General features: G+C 34.5%; 1 protein-coding gene across 3 annotated transcripts; it reads right to left on the bottom strand.

The window, feature by feature from the left end:
* Nucleotides 1-679: 679 nt before the first annotated feature.
* LOC100378886 (ciliary-associated calcium-binding coiled-coil protein 1-like) lies at nucleotides 680-23747 on the bottom strand. 3 transcript variants are annotated; one of them, XM_078013531.2, is made up of 14 exons: nucleotides 23646-23747; nucleotides 18425-18582; nucleotides 17203-17349; nucleotides 15368-15451; nucleotides 14952-15012; nucleotides 13759-13763; nucleotides 13100-13206; nucleotides 11955-12124; nucleotides 11181-11325; nucleotides 10965-11037; nucleotides 8092-8251; nucleotides 7157-7216; nucleotides 6519-6619; nucleotides 680-1532 (listed from the first exon to the last, which is right to left on the bottom strand). In XM_078013531.2, the coding sequence occupies exons 3-14, from the start codon at nucleotides 17251-17253 to the stop codon at nucleotides 1449-1451; spliced, it is 1101 nt and encodes a 366-aa protein (XP_077869657.1). In that variant the 5' UTR covers nucleotides 17254-17349; nucleotides 18425-18582; nucleotides 23646-23747; the 3' UTR covers nucleotides 680-1448. The 3 variants fall into 3 exon arrangements, with proteins under 3 accessions (XP_077869657.1, XP_085360656.1, XP_085360657.1); XM_085504530.1 differs by lacking the exons at nucleotides 13759-13763; nucleotides 14952-15012; nucleotides 15368-15451; ... (1 more) ...; nucleotides 18425-18582; nucleotides 23646-23747 and adding an exon at nucleotides 13622-13748; XM_085504531.1 differs by lacking the exons at nucleotides 7157-7216; nucleotides 13759-13763; nucleotides 14952-15012; ... (2 more) ...; nucleotides 18425-18582; nucleotides 23646-23747 and adding an exon at nucleotides 13622-13748.
* Between the last annotated feature and the right edge of the window lie 218 nt (nucleotides 23748-23965).

A 23965-nucleotide genomic window follows, 5' to 3' on the forward strand; every position in this document is an offset into this window, starting at 1 on the left:
TTAAACTTGACTAATGGGGACGTGCCTCTCTAATTGGTCTAGTTTTTTTATTTTAAATATAAGTATCGGTCTTATTTCTGGTCAAGATAGGTATAAATATCGGTAATATTTTTCCGATTTGGTACTATACTTTTGGGTCCGTATATGAGCGAATATTCCACCTCAGATCCATATATACATCAACCTGGAAATTAAACAAGGCAATCAACATTTAAACGGAGATTTAACACGGAATAGAAGAGGGCGCACATTCCTCAGTGAAACCTGTTGGCTTACAGGCGCTTCTATTGGAGATGCTCTTCTAATAGAGCAAATACGGTAACTGATTTATTTGGAATAAACAGTGATGACAGAAATGGTACTTTGGTATAAATATGGGTATAGATTTTGCCACTATCCAGGTATAAAAATGGTCACACTATTAAGCACTCAGGGGCACCTCCCTACCCAGGGTGATGCTCAGCTCTCCAATGAATTTGCACATTCAAGCAAATGTCAATAGCACAATCTGGACGGTGTAAATAACATCTATAATTTCCATCTATTTAGAGCATAATATAATACATACTAGACACTGTTTGGTAATCATTGTCCCAAGTCACTATTCAAAGTAGCTGGCATGGGGTGTGTATAAACTTCATCAGGGCAGTGCAATGTAATTAGGTGAGAAAACACAATATTTGTAGAAATATCATCTTTAATGTCGAAACCACACTTCATAGAAGTGCACTGGCATGGAGTGTGTATAAACTTTATCGTGGCTGTACAATTTCATTAGGTGAAAAAACACAAGATTTGTAGAAATATCTTTAATGTCTAAACCACACTTCATAGAAGTGCACTGGCATGGAGTGTGTATAAACTTTATCGTGGCTGTACAATTTAATTAGGTGAAAAAACACAAGATTTGTAGAAATATCATCTTTAATGTCTAAAACACATTTATAAACAAAAATATTTGAAATCCTGATATTTACAAGGTATGGAGAAATAGTACAAGTGAATTCATGCCATATATACAGATTTTGAATTGTAGTATATTACAGTTTTTCTGAATTAAAAGTGAACCAGACGAGAAAGGTTGTCTAAACATTTTGTGCATATATTTTGTATACATGAATAATATGAGGTAAGTCAGTGAGAATAAAATGCAGTGAATATATAACCTTCTCTACTGCTGTCCATACATATAATCACAAAGTACCAAGAATATTAAACAACATATTTTTGGTATAAATATACATAAAAAAAACTCATTCTACACAACTTGTATCACAATAAATATGGAAACAGATATTATTATGAAATCTGAATATAAAATCTTTACTGTGTTGTTTTCCCTCAGAGAACAAAAAATATTGTGTTTGTATGAATATGTACACAAGAAATATCTTTGCAATGGAAATTCAATGCCATGATTGAGTCATTTTCTAAATAAAAAAATGTAATTATGCATCAGCTATTCTGTGAATTTTGTTGATTCTGGCAATGATTTCTGCTTCTCTGTCTTTAAGTTTTTTTCCAACTTCAGCCTGTAACAACAAATCACAGAAAAAAATTTATTTAAAAAGAATTCCTAAAAGTTCATTCACAAAACATATGACCATGGTGTACCATATTGTACATCTTCATCGCATATATATGAACACTACATTTGTATATCATTATATTTATTAGACACAACACTCCGTAGAGAACAGCAGTTATGCAACAAGAACAAAATAAGGGTAACAAAACTAACAGATGCCATTCATGGCACAGTCTGAAAAATAAAATGATGTGCATCAAGGTCCCATAATGACCAATGTATGTACCAAGTTTGCACAAAATCCATATGTAAACAGCCGAGATCCGGCTCCGGAATGCCAGAAATGCTTTATTTTCATCGTTTTTCAGCATAAAAATGGCTGCCATTTGGCCATCTTGACGCGCGCACACACACAGAGATCAATCCATAAGTCTGCAAACACTGACTAAAAAGGAACAGGAACAGGTGCATCAGCAATAAAGGTGAGAACCAAAAATTCACCATTTCTCATATGCTACATCCCCTCTTCTAATAAAGATTTGACTACAACACAGAAAATGTTTTTTTATAATTAAATGACAGAAAGAATAATAATCATGCTGCATACCAAATAATTAAAGACTCAAATCAATGCATCTGGAAAACTGTGTCAGGTTAAATTGACATAAAGAGAATGACAATTGCAAAGTCATTCAAAGGTTGCAAACAAATCTGCAAACAATTGGCTGTAAAGTGCAAATGATAGCATTACTGTGTGAGGTTAACTACCCTTGAACACCTAATAAATCAGGTCATCATACCTCATAAAATATCTGTATGAGGAATATTAACATTTCTGTATTTGCTTTATTAGAAGTGCATTTTCAACAGAAGCACACACAAACCAAAAATTTGCATTGTACACTGGAATATTGAAATGACTTTTTTTTTTTTTACGTAAGTGCAGGTACTACTGGATACACCAAATGTGGTATTCTTTGCAGAATAAAATTTAAGTTGCCTGTCCAACGAATTGGTTAGCAAGATAAATTTAGACATTATTTGAAACACAATTTATCTTCTTCTATCGTACTGAATTCCAAAAGTGACGAAGTTCTCTTACATGCTCACATGACCTACTTAATGAAGGCCACTGTAATGAGAACAGCATTGTTAAAGGGGAACCGCTCAATCCCTTGGATTGCACCAAAGAATCATGGGACACTATTGTTTATGTTGTTTACAATGTTAATCTATCTTTTGTTATCCATTGTTATTTTAATCCAGAAAGTAAATTTGTTGTAAAATTAATCTTAACTGGAAGGTGCCCCTTTAATGTGTAAAAAATGATCAAAAGTACCATTTTTGGTAGAAAAACTATACAAGTCATCTATGTATACAGATATATAAGTTGCATTGTACTTGGCTATTGCATCAACCAGAAAAGTGCAAAACGACAGCATGCATTTTGACACTATTCTGACTTTTTCTTCACTTCACTATGGGCAAGCCAATGTAACCTCAAGGTTCCGTGCATCTTGCATTATTGACGAGCAAACAAACTCAATCTACCATAGTTTTCTAACAACAAACGTGAACCTGAATGTGCCCCAGTTTTCTGAATGCCACATGAAGCAGTATAACAAAGTTTGCAAAGACAACCTACTTAGTCATATATTATTACCATGCAAATAGTAGACACCAAAATAAAGTTGATGAAGAGTTTAAAGGAATATTTTAACCTAATGGGGTCTGGGAAAGAAAGTTCAAGTTACTGTCATGTCATATCAGTGTGTAATCTTAGGCAAGTGTGATCAGACATATTTAGTCGAGACATGTTGAAATTTGGACCACTATCAATATGGTATCTTAACCCAATGCTACAGTCTGTGTTAAAGGTTCAAATGCACAAAGGGGTGGCTCTATATATATACTTGACTCTGATTACAGAGCCATAAACTGACAAGCCATGCATAGCACAGTCCCCGTTAGTTATTAAATTTAAGATATATAGTTTTGTATATAGTTGGAACATAAACATGACAGAGATATGGATCCAGAAGCTGATGCTTGAATATGATGATTTTTAAAATTTAAAATGGTTGATATTCAGTCATCTTGTATCTGCTCATTAAACGAGTACTTGTCCATATTGAGAGATATTGGAACAGCGATAATTAAAACAAAATGGCCACCAGTCGGCCACTTTGAATACATCTGTATATCTATTACATGATGTATAATGAATATATACAAGTCATTGTCAATGACACGTCCCCGTTCCGTTCATATTTGAGTGACATATACATTCAAAGCAGATCATGACCGAAATGCACCTGCATATGTACAACACATTGTGCTAAATCTGAACAAAATCCATCCATGCATGACTGAGATCCGGTTCTGGAATTGTGAAAATATGTGATTTTGATGCATTTTCGGCCTTAAAATGGCCATCATTCCGCTATTGTTAAGCAGATCATGAAACAAATGCACATATCTATTTGTGACATGATGTACCATGTGTGTGTGAAGTTTGAACTTGATCAATCCAGACATGTCTTGGATACGGATCCAGAACTGAATTCTTTAACAAAATGGCCGCCAGTCGGCCATTTCGAACTTGATCCGAAAAAAAAAAGACGTGCATCAAGGTCCTATTATGTTTAATGTATGTACCAAATTTGAACAAAATCCATCCATGCATAACTGAGATACGGGTTCGGAATGGTGAAAATGTGCGATTTCAATGCATTTTCGGCCTTAAAGCGGCCCCCATTTGGCTATCGTTAATGAGATCATGAAACAAATGCACATACATATTTGTGACATGATGTACCTTGTGTGTGTGAAGTTTGAACTTGATCAATCCAGACATGTCTCGGATACGGATCCAGAACTGAATTCTTTAAAACAAAATGGCCGTCAGTCGGCTATTTCGAACTTGATCCGAAAAAAAAATGACGTGCATCAAGGTCCTATTATGTTTAATGTATGTACCAAATTTGAATGAAATCCGTCCATGCATAACTGAGATCCGGGTCCGGAATGGTGAAAATGTGCGATTTCAATGCATTTTCGGCCTTAAAGCGGCCGCCATTTGGCTATCGTTAATGAGATCATGAAACAAATGCACATACATATTTGTGACATGATGTAACTTGTGTGTGTGTGGTTTGAACTCGATCAATCCAAGCATGTCTCAGATACGGATCCAGAACTGAATTCTTTAAAACAAAATGGCCACCAGTCGGCCATTTCGAACCCGATCCCAAAAAAAAAATGACGTGCATCAAGGTCCTATTATGTTTAATGTATGTACCAAATTTGAACAAAATCCGTCCATGCATAACTGAGATCCGGGTCCGGAATGGTGAAAATGTGCGATTTTGATGCATTTTCGGCCTTAAAATGGCCGCTATTCGGCTATCGTTAATGAGATCATGAAACAAATGCACATACATATTTGTGACATGATGTACCTTGTGTGTGTGAAGTTTGAACTTGATCAATCCAGACATGTCTCGGATACGGATCCAGAACTGAATTCTTTAAAACAAAATGGCCGCCAGTCGGCTATTTCGAACTTGATCCGAAAAAAAAAAATGACGTGCATCAAGGTCCTATTATGTTTAATGTATGTACCAAATTTGAATGAAATCCGTCCATGCATAACTGAGATCCGGGTCCGGAATGGTGAAAATGTGCGATTTCAATGCATTTTCGGCCTTAAAGCGGCCGCCATTTGGCTATCGTTAATGAGATCATGAAACAAATGCACATACATATTTGTGACATGATGTACCTTGTGTGTGTGAAGTTTGAACTCGATCAATCCAAGCATGTCTCAGATACGGATCCAGAACTGAATTCTTTAAAACAAAATGGCCGCCAGTCGGCCATTTCGAACCCGATCCAAAAAAAAAAATGACGTGCATCAAGGTCCTATTATGTTTAATGTATGTACCAAATTTGAACAAAATCCGTCCATGCATAACTGAGATCCGGGTCCGGAATGGTGAAAATGTGCGATTTTGATGCATTTTCGTCCTTAAAATGGCCGCTATTCGGCTATCGTTAATCGGATCATGAAAAAAATGCATGTGCATATGTCCCATATAAGGTGTGATGTATGAGTGAAGTTTGAACTTAATCGGTCCATGCATGTTCGAGATACAGGTGATCACGGACGCACGGACGGACGCACACAGGGCAAAACATAAGTTCCCGTTTTCGGACTGCGTCCGAACGGGGACTAAAAATATCCATGTCAGAGCATGTCAGAGATATGGCTCTAGAATCCCATTCATTAAAATAAAATGGCCGCCGGTCAGCCATTTTTAATCTAATCTGAAAAAACAAATTGATGTGCATCAAGAACCAATAATGTCCAATGTATGTACCAAGTTTGAATGTAATCCATCCATAAATGACCTAGATCCAGTTCCAGAAATGCTTGATTTTTGATGATTTTTTAGCAGACATTCGGTTATTTTGAATCGGATGTTCAAACCAAAACATCTGCATATCTATTCAGTGTTCTCCCCAGAATCCATGTCAAGCACCACAGCTAATTTGCATAGCAATACATCTAATTTGCATAATAAATTAGTTTCCATAATATCAAATGTATGTTCTAAGTTTGAACAAAATCCATCTGTAAACAGCAGAGATCCAGTTCCGGATCGCTCGATTTCAGTACAAAAATGGCCGCCATTATGCCATCTTGAATAAGATCGTGAAACAAATTGACGTGCATATGTATAATATTATGTATGATGTATGCGTGAAGTTTGAATGTAATCTGTCCAGGCATGTCTAAGATATAGGGTCAGACACAGCCACAAGGACTAAAATCTTACTGTCAATATATACAATGGTTTTTTAGTTTAGAACCTAAAACAATGAATACCAATGACCATGATAAAATATTATTGTATTCTCCACCAAGATAGGGTTCCAGTTTTAATAAAGATTATTATTATTTGCAAATGAATTAAAATTGACAAACCTGTAAACCTCCAAACATATCTTGGGCGACTTCATCCATAATTCTTTTGATATCATCAGCTGTCACACCACTTAAAAGATCCTCAGTCTCATTTGCAGCATCTATAAGATACAATTCATAACATTTACGATCCAAACCCGGCTATTAAGAATGTAACTGATCCAATGATGTAGTCAAGAATGTGCAATCTGGAGTAGCTTGTAGGAGCAGACAAGTTATCTCTTTGAACGCCTTGTTACAAATTTTGTGGACATCATCATTCTCCATGAGTATTGATCAAAATTTGTAAAAATATGGTTGAGAAAAATAAATTTGGCATTCAAAGGGTTAACCGAAGTAATGTAGTTATTGATGCAAATAATGTGAATTTTGACATTTTCATTTTAAGATGCATTTAAGATTATAATGGTTTGAATTTTTATTGAATTTAATATATATATAGTAATTCAAATATGAAAATTACATGGAAATGAAAGTTTTTATAATATAATCATGCTAGTTTATGAGCTGAAAAGCAGCACTTTTTATTTTGGTTGAAACATAGGAAAATGCAAGCAGTCAGTGATGACCATAGAAATGGAAAGCAGTTTAACACACTATATGTTGGTATATCACTCGTCATGCATTTCAAAACAGACCTTCTTCACTTTCCACTTTTTCAGTTTGGGCTTCCACTGGAGATTGAGTCAGTGAGGGCGCTATGAACAGAATATTGTAATTAAATCATGATACAGCGAATATAATGTGACCTGATCACACACAATTAATAATAATAATTCATGATACTGTAAAACTTTTTAATTTTGTAGAAATGAAAATTTCCAATGATTTCTAGGGTGTTCTTAGGATTTTTTTTTCTTTTCGAACGTCATAAAATCCACAAATCAAAAAAATTCCTAGTAGTTTTAAATTAAATGGTTTGCAATATACAGCTTGGCTCACTAAGGATGGAAGAGTTGAACACTCTTTTGACAGGACATTCTTGACATTTTGCCAAGTTATTTCCTGTGATTAGCTAAAAAACAAATATAACTTTGAATTAGCTTAGTTGTACATATTTTTATTACTGGTAATCTTCAGTTAAAAATGGCCACCAGAGAAAACTTTATTGGGAGATCACTGCATGTCCTTGTTTCAATAGTAACTTTTTTCCCTTTACTTGATGGAACCTTTCATTTGGCAAAGTATCAAGACTTAATAGTGCTTTGGAATTGTTTTTTACTGACTGGATAGCCAATTCCATCGGTCTTTAACAGTTTATTCTCTGTTATAACCGGCATTTCAGGTGAATGTTAGAAAACTGAATAGACACCCTTATGAAACAGTTGTTTCATATTTGAAAACTTTTTTCAAATGAGTGATATTTCAAAAATATGTAATACAGTAATAAAGATTTCTTATTCTCCGAGCAATAGTCAATGGTATTTTCAAATAAAAAGGCAAAACTTTAATGGACAAAATCTTAAATTAGGTACCTGGTAAATTAAACATTAAAAAAACTTCCTTGATATACTTTTAAACTTTGGGTTAATTAGAAGTATAAAATAGCTTGAATCAACAAAGGTAACTTTACCTGCATCCTCCTGTCCATCTATTCCATCGCCAGAATCATCCTGAGATGTTGGGGTTTCCCTTGGTGTTGCTATGTAATCATCGTATATGTTCTGATCAATACCTTCATCAAGTGGTGGTGGATAAGGAAGATCTGCTTTGGGTAATACTTCTATCAGCAGCTATAGGGAATAAAACAGTCAGTTATAGCTATACTAATATAAGTATACATTTCTACAAATGTCAACATTAGCAGTACATCAGTTATAGCTATACTAATGTAAGTACACTTACATAAAGTAGTACATCAAGATGTTATCATAACTACTGTACTCATCCAACTTAACACTCAAGGTACTCAGCTCCAAAAAAAAAATGTTTTCTAGGGGTTGAGCACGTAGTCAAGCACCCTTCTCAAAAAATTATACAACCAATTTTAGTTCACCATGTGTCAGATTAAGAGGAATATTACCAGGTAGACGTAATTGGATACTACCATTCCTTCTGATTTATAAGAACAATCTCACAGGGTAATAGCCTACTGGTTTTTCATTCAATATACTTGAAAAGACAATACCGGTACATATTTACAAATGCATAGTCTTCTTTGGTTCTACATTTCTGTTTATACTGCTTACTGACTTAGCATATATGGTACATGTAATAGGTACAGTGAGCTAGTGACCAGCGAGTATTTTGAAGAAATTACATAATTAAGTTTTGCTGACTCATCATAATATAATAATAACATAATATAAAGTTACAGCAGCATATTTCAATTTTGTATAAGAATTAGAAAATGAATGTGACTTTTCATAAGATTATCATTTTCCCATTTGGCAATACAAGTAGGTAAATAGCTAAGAAAAATAATATTAGCCATCATGGCCAAATCTAAAATTGTATTGTATTATTATTTATACTCTTAGTGAAGGCCCAGCTGGAATATTGTTCAAGAATATACCACACACTACTGTTTTTTTGAAGATCATACATGCAAAACATCACCTCCTCACAGTAATTTGACTACTTCCTGGAATATACACGATGTGCATAAACACTGCATTATTTGGGTCTAAATTAAAATGAATCCACATGAATCCAGTTCACCATGTAGAAAAACTTATCAAATGTATTTAAGAATCAGTAAATGTGAATGAACACAATCATGTGCAAGTTATTATAAAGAAAAACCAGTGAACAATTTAGAATGAATACTCATGCATTAGAACACGTAAAACCCTAAATTCCTGATGTCATTCAAGCTGCTTTATTCTATAATGTAAGCACACAATTTAACCAAAATTACAGGTCAACTTTCTCTTAATGTTACAATTAATTAGATCATATGAATGGAGAACAGATATTTGAAAACACTACACACAAAAAGTTTCTGTTATTAACTCTGTAAATTCCTTTTTTTTTTTGTGATTGAATTAGTTCAAGTACCAATATTTTGTCTGGGAGTTCCAGAATTTATTGGGAATATGTAGGAGAAACACCTCAATTGCACTCATTTAACAGCAGTATAAAGTGTTTTCAAATATATGTACAATCTTTGCTTTACTCAACATAATTTTCATGATATATTTCAATGTCATGCATTTTTTAAAATTTATTTCAATTATACAATTCACTATCCGTTAGTATACAATGTATTCATCAGTGTAAGGCGTCCGGGATGTGCCATTCAAATTGACAGAATACTGATTATAGGTTACATAACAGTGATTTTTTTGGGTGTAGTCAGCATTGCTGAATAGGGTACCAATTTTGTATCCTGGTATAAATACTTTAACACCAAAATACAACCAGGTTAGTAAATAAAACATAATAATTTCATGTGATAGGGACAACAAATCTCAAGCAGAAATTAATTTGTGTGGCCAAAAAACAATAAATCAGAGCATATATGAGTGTTGCTTACAGAGATGAAATACTGTTTGATTTATTTCAATACACACCATAACATATATTGTGATATAGTTAGTAAATATATAGGGCATTATGTCCTTCATATAAAAGCCACAAAAACAGGTTACCCAAACCCCTTTTCATATAAAGACACCATTATATAAGAAAAACAACAGGCATATATATTAATGTCACATGTTGTACTTACCGATCCCTATACAATATATTCATACCATTGGTAAGAGCAAGTATATAAATTAAAAAGAAAGTAAATTTGAAAAACCAAATAGTGCTCATAATGAACATCAGGTAATGATGTGAAATTTCTTTCTATTTTTTTTAATCAAAATGAAAAATTAATGTATAGTTGTTAGCATAGCTATCACCTGTTGACGCTGTCATTTTGGCTATCCAAAGAAGTTTTCAGCAGGAAATGTGTCAAATCAAAATGGTTCCATGTACAGATCGTTTATAATGGGGGAAAATGATTATGGTGAATAAGACTATAGTGAATAGACTGCAGCCTATCCTGTAAACAACAAGTGTATATTGCTGTATACAAAAGTATTTACAGTACCAGTAAATGCAATTCCAATTTTCATTTACCTAACTAGTTCACTGATAACAGTTTTACTTTTCATGACAAATTTGTATTACTTTATAATTTGCAATTTTAAAAGAAACAATCACTGATCTCTTACAACACAATCTATACATATCTTTTTCTTAAAAAAAAAAGACAAGAGGTAGTCTACAATCATTAAAATGTGCTGTATAGAAACAGAATGAAAATAAATCTTTAGTAAATGATAAAAATAAAATGGTAAATGTGAATCAAAATGATGGAAAAGAAACAACTTGCCAGTTAAATATTTCTAACATTATTTCTTGTACCAGCAATGAAGAACAGTCATGATAAATATAATGAGAACTTGGTTATTATTACGGTATATATATTGAAACATGCAAAGTTGTACTTACATCTCGGCAAACAATCTGTTCTTCACGTTGATCATGACATAGAAATTCATACATCTTATAATGCTGAAATATTCTAGATAAAAAAGCAAATCAAATATGTGAGTAATATATAGTATGTGTGTCTAGCATCATTGAATACATATATGAATGTTAGTTAACTATGTAACTATGAGTATCAACTTTTGATTTTCATTTATTCTGAGTTTATTAACTTACGTTTGTTTTAAGTAATCTGTTATTGTTTTTGCTTGATTAATGTCAAAGAAATCAAGTCCTCCAGAGATATCACTGTTTTCATTCCCAATGCCAGGTAACATTTTCTTGAATTCTTTTAAATTGTCCACTAAGGTCATCTTACTCTCTGTGAAATAAAAACACATGGTCATCAATCAGGCGCATAACAGATCTGTCAAATCACAGTTGGATAACATACAAGTCAAGCATGTAAGATTCTTTGCAAAACTACTATTGCAAGGCACAGTGAGCAATAATGATAATACGCCAACCCTCTTTCTTCTTATACTTACTGTAAAGGGGGTAATTATTCACTGGGTTTTAATTTAGCTTATTTCGCTGAATGGAAAAATGCGCTAAATCAAAACGCAGTGAATATGTAAAATTTAGCATAGAACACATTATCTAAATGACAAAACCGTGAATTTAAAATCCACTGAATATGCCTGAAATGGTAAATCAGTGAAATTTAAACCCAGTGAAAATTAGTCATTTTACAGTATCTAACAGAAGAATGGTCACAACATTTATATGTTCAGTGCACTATGTCTCAACATGTACAGGTGTGTCTAATGTCTATGTACCAAGTTTCAAATCTCTGCATTGCAGATTGTGGCATATCCAATGACAAAAAAAATAATTGTCACCTGACAGGCATTCTGCCATGATCAAATATTACGGTAATTAAGTTGCAAATTTAATGAAGTTGTAAATTTCTATATACTGGTAATATTTATACAGTTATGAATGACATACCTTTAATATTTTCCAGTAGTGTGTGTAAAACGGTAATAAATCCAGATATTTGTTGTGTTGAAAAGCTCTGGTCTTTTGCCCACCAGAAACCAGTCACATAATAATCTAACAGTACGCCTTCATTCAAGTTGATATGATTAGAAGTTAGTTTAAAAATTTCGGCTAATTTCCTAAAAATAAAATTCAAATATGAATTAATTATATTATATGAATGGAGAACAGAATATGAAATTGATTTAACTATTAATACTACTTGTTTCAGCACAATATGTAAGCCAAATTGACAAGTAGGTACTTGTGCGCAGGTTTGAGCCATGCATGCAGTACATGTTTACTTGGATTTACTGATAGTATTTTTTTCAGTGTTAACTAGCTCTACACACATTATACATGTTGCATTGCACCTACAATGACATGAAAACTTTACTGATAAATCGGATATTGTTACAATTTTGGACCCTGTTAACACATCACTCACTGATGACATTATATACCAGTCATTTTGGCTATCCATGAAGTCTTCAGCAGGCGATATGTTAATAGATAATTGAATTTAAACTTCATAATGACTACCATTAAATGGATGTCAGGATTAGTCATGAATAATATTTTCTCGTTGTCTATGTATTGTGTGTATCCAAACTGTATTATATTGTAGTGTGTTTACGGCATGTTTTGCTTTCTTGAATGGATGTTTGGAAGCCTATCTTAAAAAACTAGAAAACACAGATTTAAGAGGATGTCTCTTCAAATTTTTTTATCAAATGCATTAAATACCAGGATCTCAGGAAAGATATACTCAGCATTGCCAATGCACAATTTTAATAGTAAATCACCAAAGGCACAAAAGTTGCTTGTTTTCATCAATGTAGCAAAATTTATCAAAATTTGATTGTCTTTGTGTCCCTTTTTTATGGTTTTATTACTTATTCTTCATTTTCCTCCAGTTGTTGTAACCTTTTTCATTCCTGAGGGGGATGTGTGAGTGTTATTGAAAAAATAAATAAAACAAATAAATAAATAAATAAAAAATATCCATATTTCAAGTCTAGCGTGTAATTTGTATTTTGTTTGGCCTGAGGTCAAATAAAATACAATGACGGTTTACTTTCCTTACAAATATTTGTTAACCGATATGAACTTACTTTTCCAAATCCTCAACCGTAAGTTCTTGTAACATCTGTGTCTGTGTATTTGACAGAACCTTCCATGCTAATGAACCTTCTCTTTCTTGAGCCTTTGCTTCGTCGTCCTAATTATATTAATGATATTGATAAATTGTCCTATTATTACTTGATGACATGTATGATGGACGAGTCGCAATATTAAATTTGAGATTCTTTCAATAATGGGGGGGTAAGATCAGACGATAAAGAACAGCAAAGTACTACACATCTCGTATAAACACGAGTCTATTTTTGACGTACGCAAAAACTCACCATTGTCATTGGATAAAATATTAAAATTAAATAAAATTGTCAACTGAATATTAGTTGAACGTGAACGCTATGAAGATGTCATACTAGTAGGTTCTCTCCCAGTGCGTTTTGTAATTCGATTGACAACATTCGAGTTTTCGAATTTCAGAACCATTGCTAAGCGCGTGATATACGCGCATGCCGAGTTGAGTTTTAGCTAGTAAGAGCAGACAAAACATGTAGCATTACATTTAAGAGTTTCCATTCAATTTCTCTGTAAGCCTCAGCTCCAAATCCCCTTCTTTGGATAACAGGTTGGCTTGTTCTGCTTTTTTTCGTTCCGGGCCTGGAGGTCGCCATCTTGGAATAGACTATTTGTTGCTAACGCGAACTGCGCATGCGTTAATCAAATCGCGTGAGAAGTCAGCAATGTGGAAACAATGATACGAAACAGATATTGTAATAACAACTTTTTGATTGTCGCACCGAAATGCTACTCGAGAATTTAAAACGCACGGATTGTGAAGCGAAAATAACCGACTGACCAATGAACCTTTCCGATCAATGCGTGAGCAGCGACTACAGCACATTTTCTCAGTCAATTGTTGGGGGAGATTGTGCACCAGCCGCCGGATAAATCTTACCTTCTGTCCACGCTGCGGGGGAGAGAAGCAGAGAATGCAGTAAATAAACATACAGAATGGCAATCCGCGTGAAGTTATGCTTGGTTTTCCAAACCATTTTATGTATTTTGTTGTTGAATCCTTGTTGAGGCATTTATGTCTTGTTATTATTCTATTCTACTCTATTATGGAATACCCTAGATGAATTCAGTTAGGGGATGAAAGTTAGAAACTCGGGGGGGGGGGGCTTTGAGAAGATGGAAAAAGACGTGTGCACCGTGACATGTAATAACAATAAACTTTGGAACAATTAATCTCTTGACTAAAACAAACAAATATATACTTTTTTTTTTCTGGAGAAACAATTTCAAATATAGGTTTACGCATAACGTCATCTCAAATCAGAGAGTCTATGATGCTCGAATCGTTGTTCGTGAAAATATCATGTAAATTCATGTGCTCTTCCATGTCATTCGAAATCATCTAGAGTTTGGCGTCTAGGCTGAATAAATTATTCTTCTATCAACTTTACTGCGGCATGAACATTTTGATTTGAAGCGTCAAAAAATGATATGTATTCATTTGCAGATTCGAAAGTTACTGCGTGGTTGCTATAATCGATATTCGGTAGAGCCGCATCTCATAAACTAGCTTGGCAAATAAGAAGTATGTGACTCTGCATAGGTATAGTACACGCCGTACAATAAATTTTCAAAGTGTATGCGTCATTTACATAAGCCATATAAAATATGTATTTTTTAATATCGTTGTTAGATACAAGTTGACAAAATGCATTCAAGTTAAAAGTTATCATTAACTAACATGATGTAGCTTCTGCATCACACTTATTTTACGACCATGTTTCTTATTTCTAAGAGCGATATGATGGTGACTGTTAAAGTGACGAATTGTGTATGCGGTATCTTTATTCCCCGGAAGGGCGGTCTACCACTTACTTACCTCCCCTTTATGTGCTGTTCTTCTGCTTCCAGAACTTGACGTGCTGGCGGCACTTCCCTGTCGAACGAAAGAGGGCGATCTTCAACAATATTCATGTTTGCAGTATATACGTGTAAATGAATCGTGAAGTGCAGATGAAAATGTGAACTGCGATGTGTGACCTACTGCCAACTCGGAACTTCTTTTTGTGTTTTAGGAGAAAAAAAAATAGTGAATTATCAATGTTTTAGGTGATTGCGAAACCCCTGTGACCGCGGAAGAAAAAGTTCCGACTTTGGCAGTCTACGTGATACTTTTAATAACTGGTTCTATAATGGGCATGCAGTAATAATGCTATTTATATTAAGTGCATTAATCATTACATGATATGCCAAGTGCAGATGTGTTACCATGGTTACGTTGTACCACTTACTTCCTGGCCACGAACTGGCTGAAGTGACATCCTCCTCGCCATCGACGGCGGTGGTGGCACAAGACCACTTACCGGCAGACTGCCCTAAAAGCGAGTTGGTTTGAATATTTACGATCACTCTATTACACAATCTATACGCTATTGTTATAGAATAATTCTGGGCGAGATATCAAGAAATAATGTAACATCAATCAGAAATTAGTATTTTGTTTTAGGGTATGCTGTATACTACTCTGGTTATCCTTCATTTCGTTGTTTGCGCATGAGTCAGGCCCCTGGGATTGCCCGGGTGGAGTGAATTTGGAGAAAACATAAGAGTGTGTCTACTCGAATCAAACTATGACGATAAGATTTTATTGATTTCTGTATTTTGTCAATTCTGTTCGTTGTATTACGCAAGATGACAAAAGATTACAAATATATAATGTATTCAATGCACGTATCTCACTATGTATAAATCAATGCTACATTTACACATCACGAAAACACTGAAAGCCACTTAGAATATACCGTGAAATTAATTCAAATATTTGTTATTCAAGAGCAAGATACTATTATTAACATTCAATTCAAGGAGAAAAACGTGTTGTTTTTTATTTAATTTAATTATATTATCATGGTGAATATTAACCAAAATAATAAAACCGAGACATTCATAATAGTGTCCACCATTTCAAAGGTCGAGTATGTATAATGTGTGACTGGTTGGATTCGTTTTTATTTGTCTCCGCTTAGGCTATGGTGAAGATTATACTGTATACGCGTTATGAATTGTGAACGTTATAATAAATCGTGTTTTAGAAATTCGCCTTATTCCGACCCCAAATGACCCAATAACCTCACTACCATATATTTTATAAAATTAAACGCATATGACGCTGTGGGTTCACGTGGCATTATGGGAACTCGATGTACGCGAGAATTCATTACATTATGTTAACCCCCAATCAGAATGCTATAATATATCATAGTCTCAGTGTTGTTGGATATATACGTCAAGCAGTGTATTGTAATAAATGGGATGGCCCTATTAGATTTATCAATGTATCACATATAGGAACTGTGCCGGAAAGAGTTTGCTACAATTTCTGATATAAGATCTGTGAGGTGAAACCAATCCTGACAGGCAGAAGGTGATTAAGTCTGAAGTTGATGGCGTGGAAACAGAAATCAAACATTAAGTGTTGATTATGCGGAAGGTATTCTCAGGCCGGTTGTTATGGAAACGAGTAACACTAGTTTGGTGTTATTTATTACACGCCGTAAATATAAGAGAGTTCTGAGTCTATACACACGTGAATGTCCGGGAAATGATAGCAGTGCCTAAAAATATAACTACATTTGTATTATAATGTTTGTGTATATTTCACAATCCTGATTAAAATAAGGATTATTCCATGCTTTCAAGCATTCAAGTTCTTCTATGGACTTCCATTTTGAAAAGCTCAATTTTTCTGTTTTTTCGTAGAAGTAGTGGAAATGTAAACTCGCAACAACCCCAGTTTGATATAAATACGCATATCAGTTTGTGTTTCCGTATAAATAAACTGTATATATGTGTTGCTGTATGAACTCATTGTTGAGATATGGACGTGCATAATAAGTAGATTCCTTGAGTAAACAAGTCTATGTTGAATGGTAAAAGTGCGAATCTTAGATATTAAAATGTCACAGTATTGTGCATGCAATAGTGAAACTGTAATCAGTGTACCCTAACTGCAGATAACCCACGGGGGATATAGACACACTGTAGCAAGACAGATGTAGACACACTGTAGTAAGTCTGACTTATACTATTAAACAAACACAAAGTATATGTAAACTAAAATACTCACCCTTCGAATACTGAGGCTACTGCCCTTCCTTGATAAACGTCTATCTGACATGTTCAATCGTTTAATTGAATAATCCCAACTTAAAGTCTGTGCTGGTACGCCAACGATTGTCGCCACCAATTAAGTTTACACACCTACTGTTATCACCTGAAAAGATACACAATTAGATATAAAAATGTGTGGCGCGGTGAACATGGTATGTGCCTGGTGTAGCGTTCGTAATAAACTCCGCAGAAATGCACCGGCAAACGTATTAACAGATGCCGTTTAATCTAATGGTAAGATCAGAAGAAAGGTTCAAATATATATTTCTCGTTATGTAACCACGCAACCCTGGTTGAACGAGAAGCACACCTGCGTGTTTGGTAGAACACAACGAAGCATACATGCTGTAGCATGTGTAGTCCACCGAGGCTATATACAGAGCGCCATGACGACAGTCACATCAAATTCAGGATTGTTCAACGAGTTACGTGGATTCAAACGATCGATATTAAAACACATTTATATAACATAGTGACGAACTCGTGGCTATATTTTACATTGTTTTGTGAAATATCGATTGAAACGACTTTATATGTTAACTATACTGTTTTGAGATAAAAAGGTCAACTATTTTAGTTATAATCTGAATTATTAATTCCAAATACATGGTAGCGTAACTCGCAACGCCGGGGATTATTTCGTGTTGTCTAGTTTTATTTATGGTTATTTCCTTTTCTGTTTGCGGCATATATGGGAAAAAATCGGTCAAAACTAAAGATGTTGACTGCCAAAGTAGTCTAGCCCAATTGATCGCTCTGGCCAGTAACGAAACCGTCTTGGTACTATGCTTAATAGTGGTTAAGACGCCCCTTTGTAGCCATCGCAAGGTTCGGGGGTTCCTATTTCAACTGTTTGTTCAGCTTGGATGAATGTCAAAGTTCCAAATTCGTCCCAACTGAGAGAAAAAAATGGAATCAATGTCGAAAGAATCCCGTATTTCCAAAACTTTCGTGACATATACGTAATAAATGAATGAATGTTTTGTTGTTATTGTTGTTGTTGAAAACTTGGTTTCCCGAGCAGAGTTGGAATTTTCGAGAAATTACGGACGCGAATGCATGGCGTTGTTAACATCAACAAATGCAAAACATGCTTTGCTAAGTCTAATATCGCCACATCACCAGACAAATAAAAACAGTTTAAGTAGCCAAATAGTATAACTATAACACATACGCACCTGTTGATTGCCTTATATGAACACAGCGGCAACAGTTATTATACAAATATGACTGTGTTTATCCATAAACTTGTCAAAATTGGAGATCACAATGAACTTCGACACTTAATCAATCCACGGCAACCAAATCGCATCAATGCTACGTCGAACACCGAACACTGCAATCAATTGAGAACAACTCAACAGTTACTTTGTGTAATGATTAACTTTTTTTCCTTACTCAACGGCGCAGTAATAAGATATTTCCAGTGGCTTATAGAATGGCCATCTACGACAGCGTTGTGTATGTGTTTCCACAGCCACCAATGACTAAGTTTTTAAATCCATTCATTGATCGAAGTGAACCATAACACTGAATGCTACATTCACCACCGTGCTGGACACTGAGAACGTATGTACTCCCACATCGCCTATATACAGGTGTTCCTCGCTCACCGATGCGTACAGTCTCACAGTTAACTTAAATAGGCGCTAATCACTGGCCTGTATGATTGCAAGATCAAATATAAAAAAACTATCATGTTGTTTATATTACGTCAGTTGTTAGAAACAAAAATCTTGATTAAAGTAATGATCACTGTTACGTCTATTCGGCTGTCAATTAGTTTAGGGTTCGTATCCGGAAAACTAACAATGTATGTTTTTGTTTTAAAAACGTCACGGCAAACAGTTGACCTCTTTAGTTCAATAAATGTGATACGTAAATTAGTTTTCCATACGAAGTGTCAAACACTCTTTATTAGATGTGAGGAATTTCATTAGTATCGACTATATACTAGAAAACAAATCAAAGCAAATACTTGATACGCCGAACCTTGTTGAACCGGTAATGCTACGAACGTGTTAGCAATGAGATGGTAACAAAACGACACGAATTCAGTAAACGCATGTGTAAATCGTTGCTAACAATAAGAGTCAATCAACTTTTAAGGACAGGCTTTTTTTAGTATACCCATTCACGCGACTCATTCTAATTGTGTTGCTATGGAAACGATAAACGATATATGGCAATTTCGAAGCTTAGGTGATCTTTGTGTACTTTATAAATTGACTTTGATGTAATTCTCGAACTGACAAAGCAGAAGCCGTGAAAAGAAATCGGGACATTTGTGGGTCGAAATGTCGGCAAGTTAGATCTAGCAATACTTAAAGAGGCAGCGCACAAAGAATGCGTTGAGGTGCAAGAATATTTCCAAAGTCACGTCACTGAACGTCACTGCCTTGATGACGTGCACAGAGAAAGAGGATACACTAAAACAAGCTCGTCTCAGCAATGAATACGTATTGGATGCCATCTTACTGAATTAACTGTTGATATTATATGATGGAGGGGGTGGTAAGTTCTCAACTCACGGCGAGTTGACAGATCGCTTTCAACGCAGAGGGAGATCATGGCAGAATTGCAAAAAAAAAATCCTGGATAAAAAAATCTGAAGAGATCAATAACAGGTCTGCACGCCTGAATCTTACAGATACAAATTCTAAATAGTGTAAAAATACTAAAAAATACAGTAACTTCATCATGGAAACAAAAATAGAACAAAATCGGAAAATTAATGGGAAAATACAATGCTCTACCCCCATTGGGCGCTATCATACTACATATTCGTTGAGTGTGGCAGCCATTCCCAACATCAGGTCGGTGGTGTTGTTTTTAAGTGGAAGTCAACTATGAACAATAATATAGACACGAAACAAAAACAGTTACCTAGAAAACGTAGTATGATGTTCTTGTGACAATTTTAAATAATTTGTAATAATTGACGAAGAGATTCACAAATCTATATAAACAAAAAGATTCATCACTTTATGCAGTGTGATATATCGATGCGAGTTTAGATTATTGTTTCCGTACAATTAGTGTCAAGGTTTTGAGATATGTTTCGATACACATATTATTGTTTCCGTACATTTAGTGTCAAGGTTTTGAGATATGTTTCGATACACATATTATTGTTTCCGTACATTTAGTGTCAAGGTTCTGAGATATGTTTCGATGCATATATTATTGTTTCCGTTCATTTAGTGTCAAGGTTTTGAGATATGTTTCGATGCACATATTATTGTTTCCGTACATTTAGTGTCAAGGTTTTGAGATATGTTTCGATGCACATATTATTGTTTCCGTACTTTAGTGTCAATGTTTTGAGATATGTTTCGATGCACATACTATTGTTTCCGTACATTTAGTGTCAATGTTTTGAGATATGTTTCGATGCACATATTATTGTTTCCGTACATTTAGTGTCAAGGTTTTGAGATATGTTTTGATGCACATATTATTGTTTCCGTACATTTAGTGTCAAGGTTTTGAGATATGTTTCGATGCACATATTATTGTTTCCGTACATTAAGTGTCAAGGTTTTGAGATATGTTTCGAAGCACATATTATTGTTTCCGTTCATTTAGTGTCAAGGTTTTGAGATATGTTTCGATGCACATATTATTGTTTCCGTACATTTAGTGTCAATGTTTTGAGATATGTTTCGATGCACATATTATTGTTTCCGTACATTTAGTGTCAAGGTTTTGAGATATGTTTCGATGCACATATTATTGTTTCCGTTCATTTAGTGTCAAGGTTTTGAGATATGTTTCGATGCACATATTATTGTTTCCGTACATTTAGTGTCAAGGTTTTGAAATATGTTTCGATGCACATATTATTGTTTCCGTACATTTAGTGTCAAGGTTTTGAGATATGTTTCGATGCACATATAATTGTTTCCGTACATTTAGTGTCAAGGTTTTGAGATATGTTTCAATGCACATATTATTGTTTCCGTGCATTTAGTGTCAAGGTTTTGAGATATGTTTCGATGCACATATTATTGTTTCCGTACATTTAGTGTCAAGGTTTTGAGATATGTTTCGATGCACATATTATTGTTTCCGTACATTTAGTGTCAAGGTTTTGAGATATGTTTCAATGCACATATTATTGTTTTCGTACATTTAGTGTCATAGTTTTGAGATATGTTTCGATGCACATATTATTGTTTCCGTACATTTAGTGTCAAGGTTTTGAGATATGTTTCGATGCACATATAATTGTTTCCGTACTTTAGTGTCAATGTTTTGAGATATGTTTCGATGCACATATTATTGTTTCCGTACATTTAGTGTCAAGGTTTTGAGATATGTTTCGATGCACATATTATTGTTTCCGTACATTTAGTGCCAAGGTTTTGAGATATGTTTCGATGCACATATTATTGTTTCCGTACATTTAGTGTCAAGGTTTTGAGATATGTTTCGATGCACATATTATTGTTTCCGTACATTTAGTGTCAAGGTTTTGAGATATGTTTCGATGCACATATTATTGTTTCCGTACATTTAGTGTCAAGGTTTTGAGATATGTTTCGATGCACATATTATTGTTTCCGTACATTTAGTGTCAAGGTTTTGAGATATGTTTCGATGCACATATTATTGTTTCCGTACATTTAGTGTCAAGGTTTTGAGATATGTTTCGATGCACATATAATTGTTTCCGTACATTTAGTGTCAAGGTTTTGAGATATGTTTCGATGCACATATTATTGTTTTCGTACATTTAATGTCAAGGTTTTGAGATATGTTTCGATGCACATATTATAATTGTTTTCGTACATTTAATTTCAGGGTTTTGAGATATGTTTCGATGCACATATTATTGTTTCCGTACATTTAGTGTCAAGGATTTGAGATATGTTTCGATGCACATACTTTCATTACAATCTACCCTCATTATATTAATACTTCGCCTCAGTAAGCAAGCTTTATTCTTATCATATGAACTCACTGGTTGCTCGGATCACGTGAATGTATTTTACGCTCCGCTTTACTTTAATCATATATCAATAATTCTAAAGTGTAATATGACTATCATACTCTTAACTGATATTAAAACACTCAGTCTGTTGCTCAGTCGCACCAAAGAACCACGTAATACGTTCACTTAGTGTATCCCAGCAATGGTTTTAATTGCAACCGACATAAAGTCTGGATAACCCACTCTTATAGCATGAACAATCAGACGTGTACGTGACTTGGCTTCTAAATCTATCCCCATGGTTACCTGGTAAATATACGTGATTTAAATACGACACCCCACGGATCGATATTATTATCTACTTTTTTAACAATCCGGAATTATACATTCACATAATAAAACATGAGCAATCGTTATAAAACCGGACAACGATACATATAACGAATACGACTTTTGTATTTAAGCACGCAAGCCTCAGGCTGATTAAAATCCGATGTAGGAGGCCCAGTTCGCTTTAAGTCGTCGCTACATTTAGGCGATGTTCACTGACGGCCTGCTATTCCTGAGTTTAATCAGATTTGGTGAATCGGCGCATTAGCTTTGATCAGTTGCACATAATAGCGACCCACTGATCACATTTCCTTCATACCAAACACAATCAGCCAATATATACATCATTGTACAACATCCTCTATACTACTACTAGAATAAAATGAAAACGGCCGCGCTGCATTAGAATTTCAGGTAGTTTTTTTAAGAGACAGGGCTTTCAATTTTTTAGTTCAAAATATCCCCTGGTATTATTTGCTGTTGTTGAAAATATTGCTCATGTCCTATGAAATTCACCAGGCTGGAAATCTATAGACAGTCACGGATTCGGTAATTGAGTGCACATAGCGTTGTCGAACATACGAGATATGTCCTGTATTAAAATCGATTGCTGTACACCTTTCGCACTTTACATGTAATTGTTATTACGCAATAAACTCGACAGATATTTTCTCATGGTGTCCATCCTAACACATCATTTCACTTATACCCTGATATACTATTAGGAATTTCATTTCCCAATCACTTAAGATCTTATTAGAAAACGTGAACAGTTGCCACGGCAACCAATGGGCACAGTAATGAAACACAAGAGTAGAATCTAATAGCACTGGATCAGATGCTATTTAGTGTTAAAACAAAATGTTCGATGTTGTAAAGGTGATCAACAGAAGCATAGCTGTAATAATATGACACGGACATAAATACACCCAAAAATAGTACAAATTATGCCTATTATTATATGAACATTAATTCAGTGAATTCGCAGAATTACCTACATAATAGAACAACACTAAGTTGAGTGAGAATATTTGCCTGTCCCCATGTCCTATATGCTGTGGAGACAGTAGGAGAATGGTGCACAGAGATGGGAAAATTAATCATACACATACTACATAATTAATCATACTCACCAGAACACATTCACATTCAGATTAATGCATATATATTAAGACGTCACATCTGCCAAATATTTCCCCCATAAAATTCAGAAGTGTACCACTGCTGTATCATTTTGCAACTCTGATAGAAACGCTGTGTTCAATTCATTTACCTACATGTGGACGTAACCATTATGCTGATAAAAGAGGGAACACAGGTTGAATACATCACATGTGATGGAATACAATACTCGTGTCCGTGTGTCAGTGTGAGTAACCACATATGCTACATTCACAGATGAATACAACCCCCTCCCCCGTAACAGTCAACCACTCAATATACCAAATTTTAT

Source organism: Saccoglossus kowalevskii, chromosome 10 (assembly GCF_978046115.1).
Source record: "Saccoglossus kowalevskii chromosome 10, keSacKowa6.1, whole genome shotgun sequence".
Classification (NCBI taxonomy): Eukaryota; Metazoa; Hemichordata; class Enteropneusta; family Harrimaniidae; genus Saccoglossus; species Saccoglossus kowalevskii.

Excerpts from the sequence above, each read along its gene's own strand:
- LOC100378886 (XM_078013531.2), bottom strand. The coding sequence starts at position 17,253 with ATGTCAGATAGACGTTTATCAAGGAAGGGCAGTAGCCTCAGTATTCGA. Across the intron at positions 15,452-17,202 it reads GTAGCCTCAGTATTCGAAGG|GGCAGTCTGCCGGTAAGTGG; the intron begins GTGAGTATTTTA and ends ACTCGCTTTTAG. Across the intron at positions 8,252-10,964 it reads AACAGATTGTTTGCCGAGAT|CTGCTGATAGAAGTATTACC; the intron begins GTAAGTACAACT and ends TATTCCCTATAG.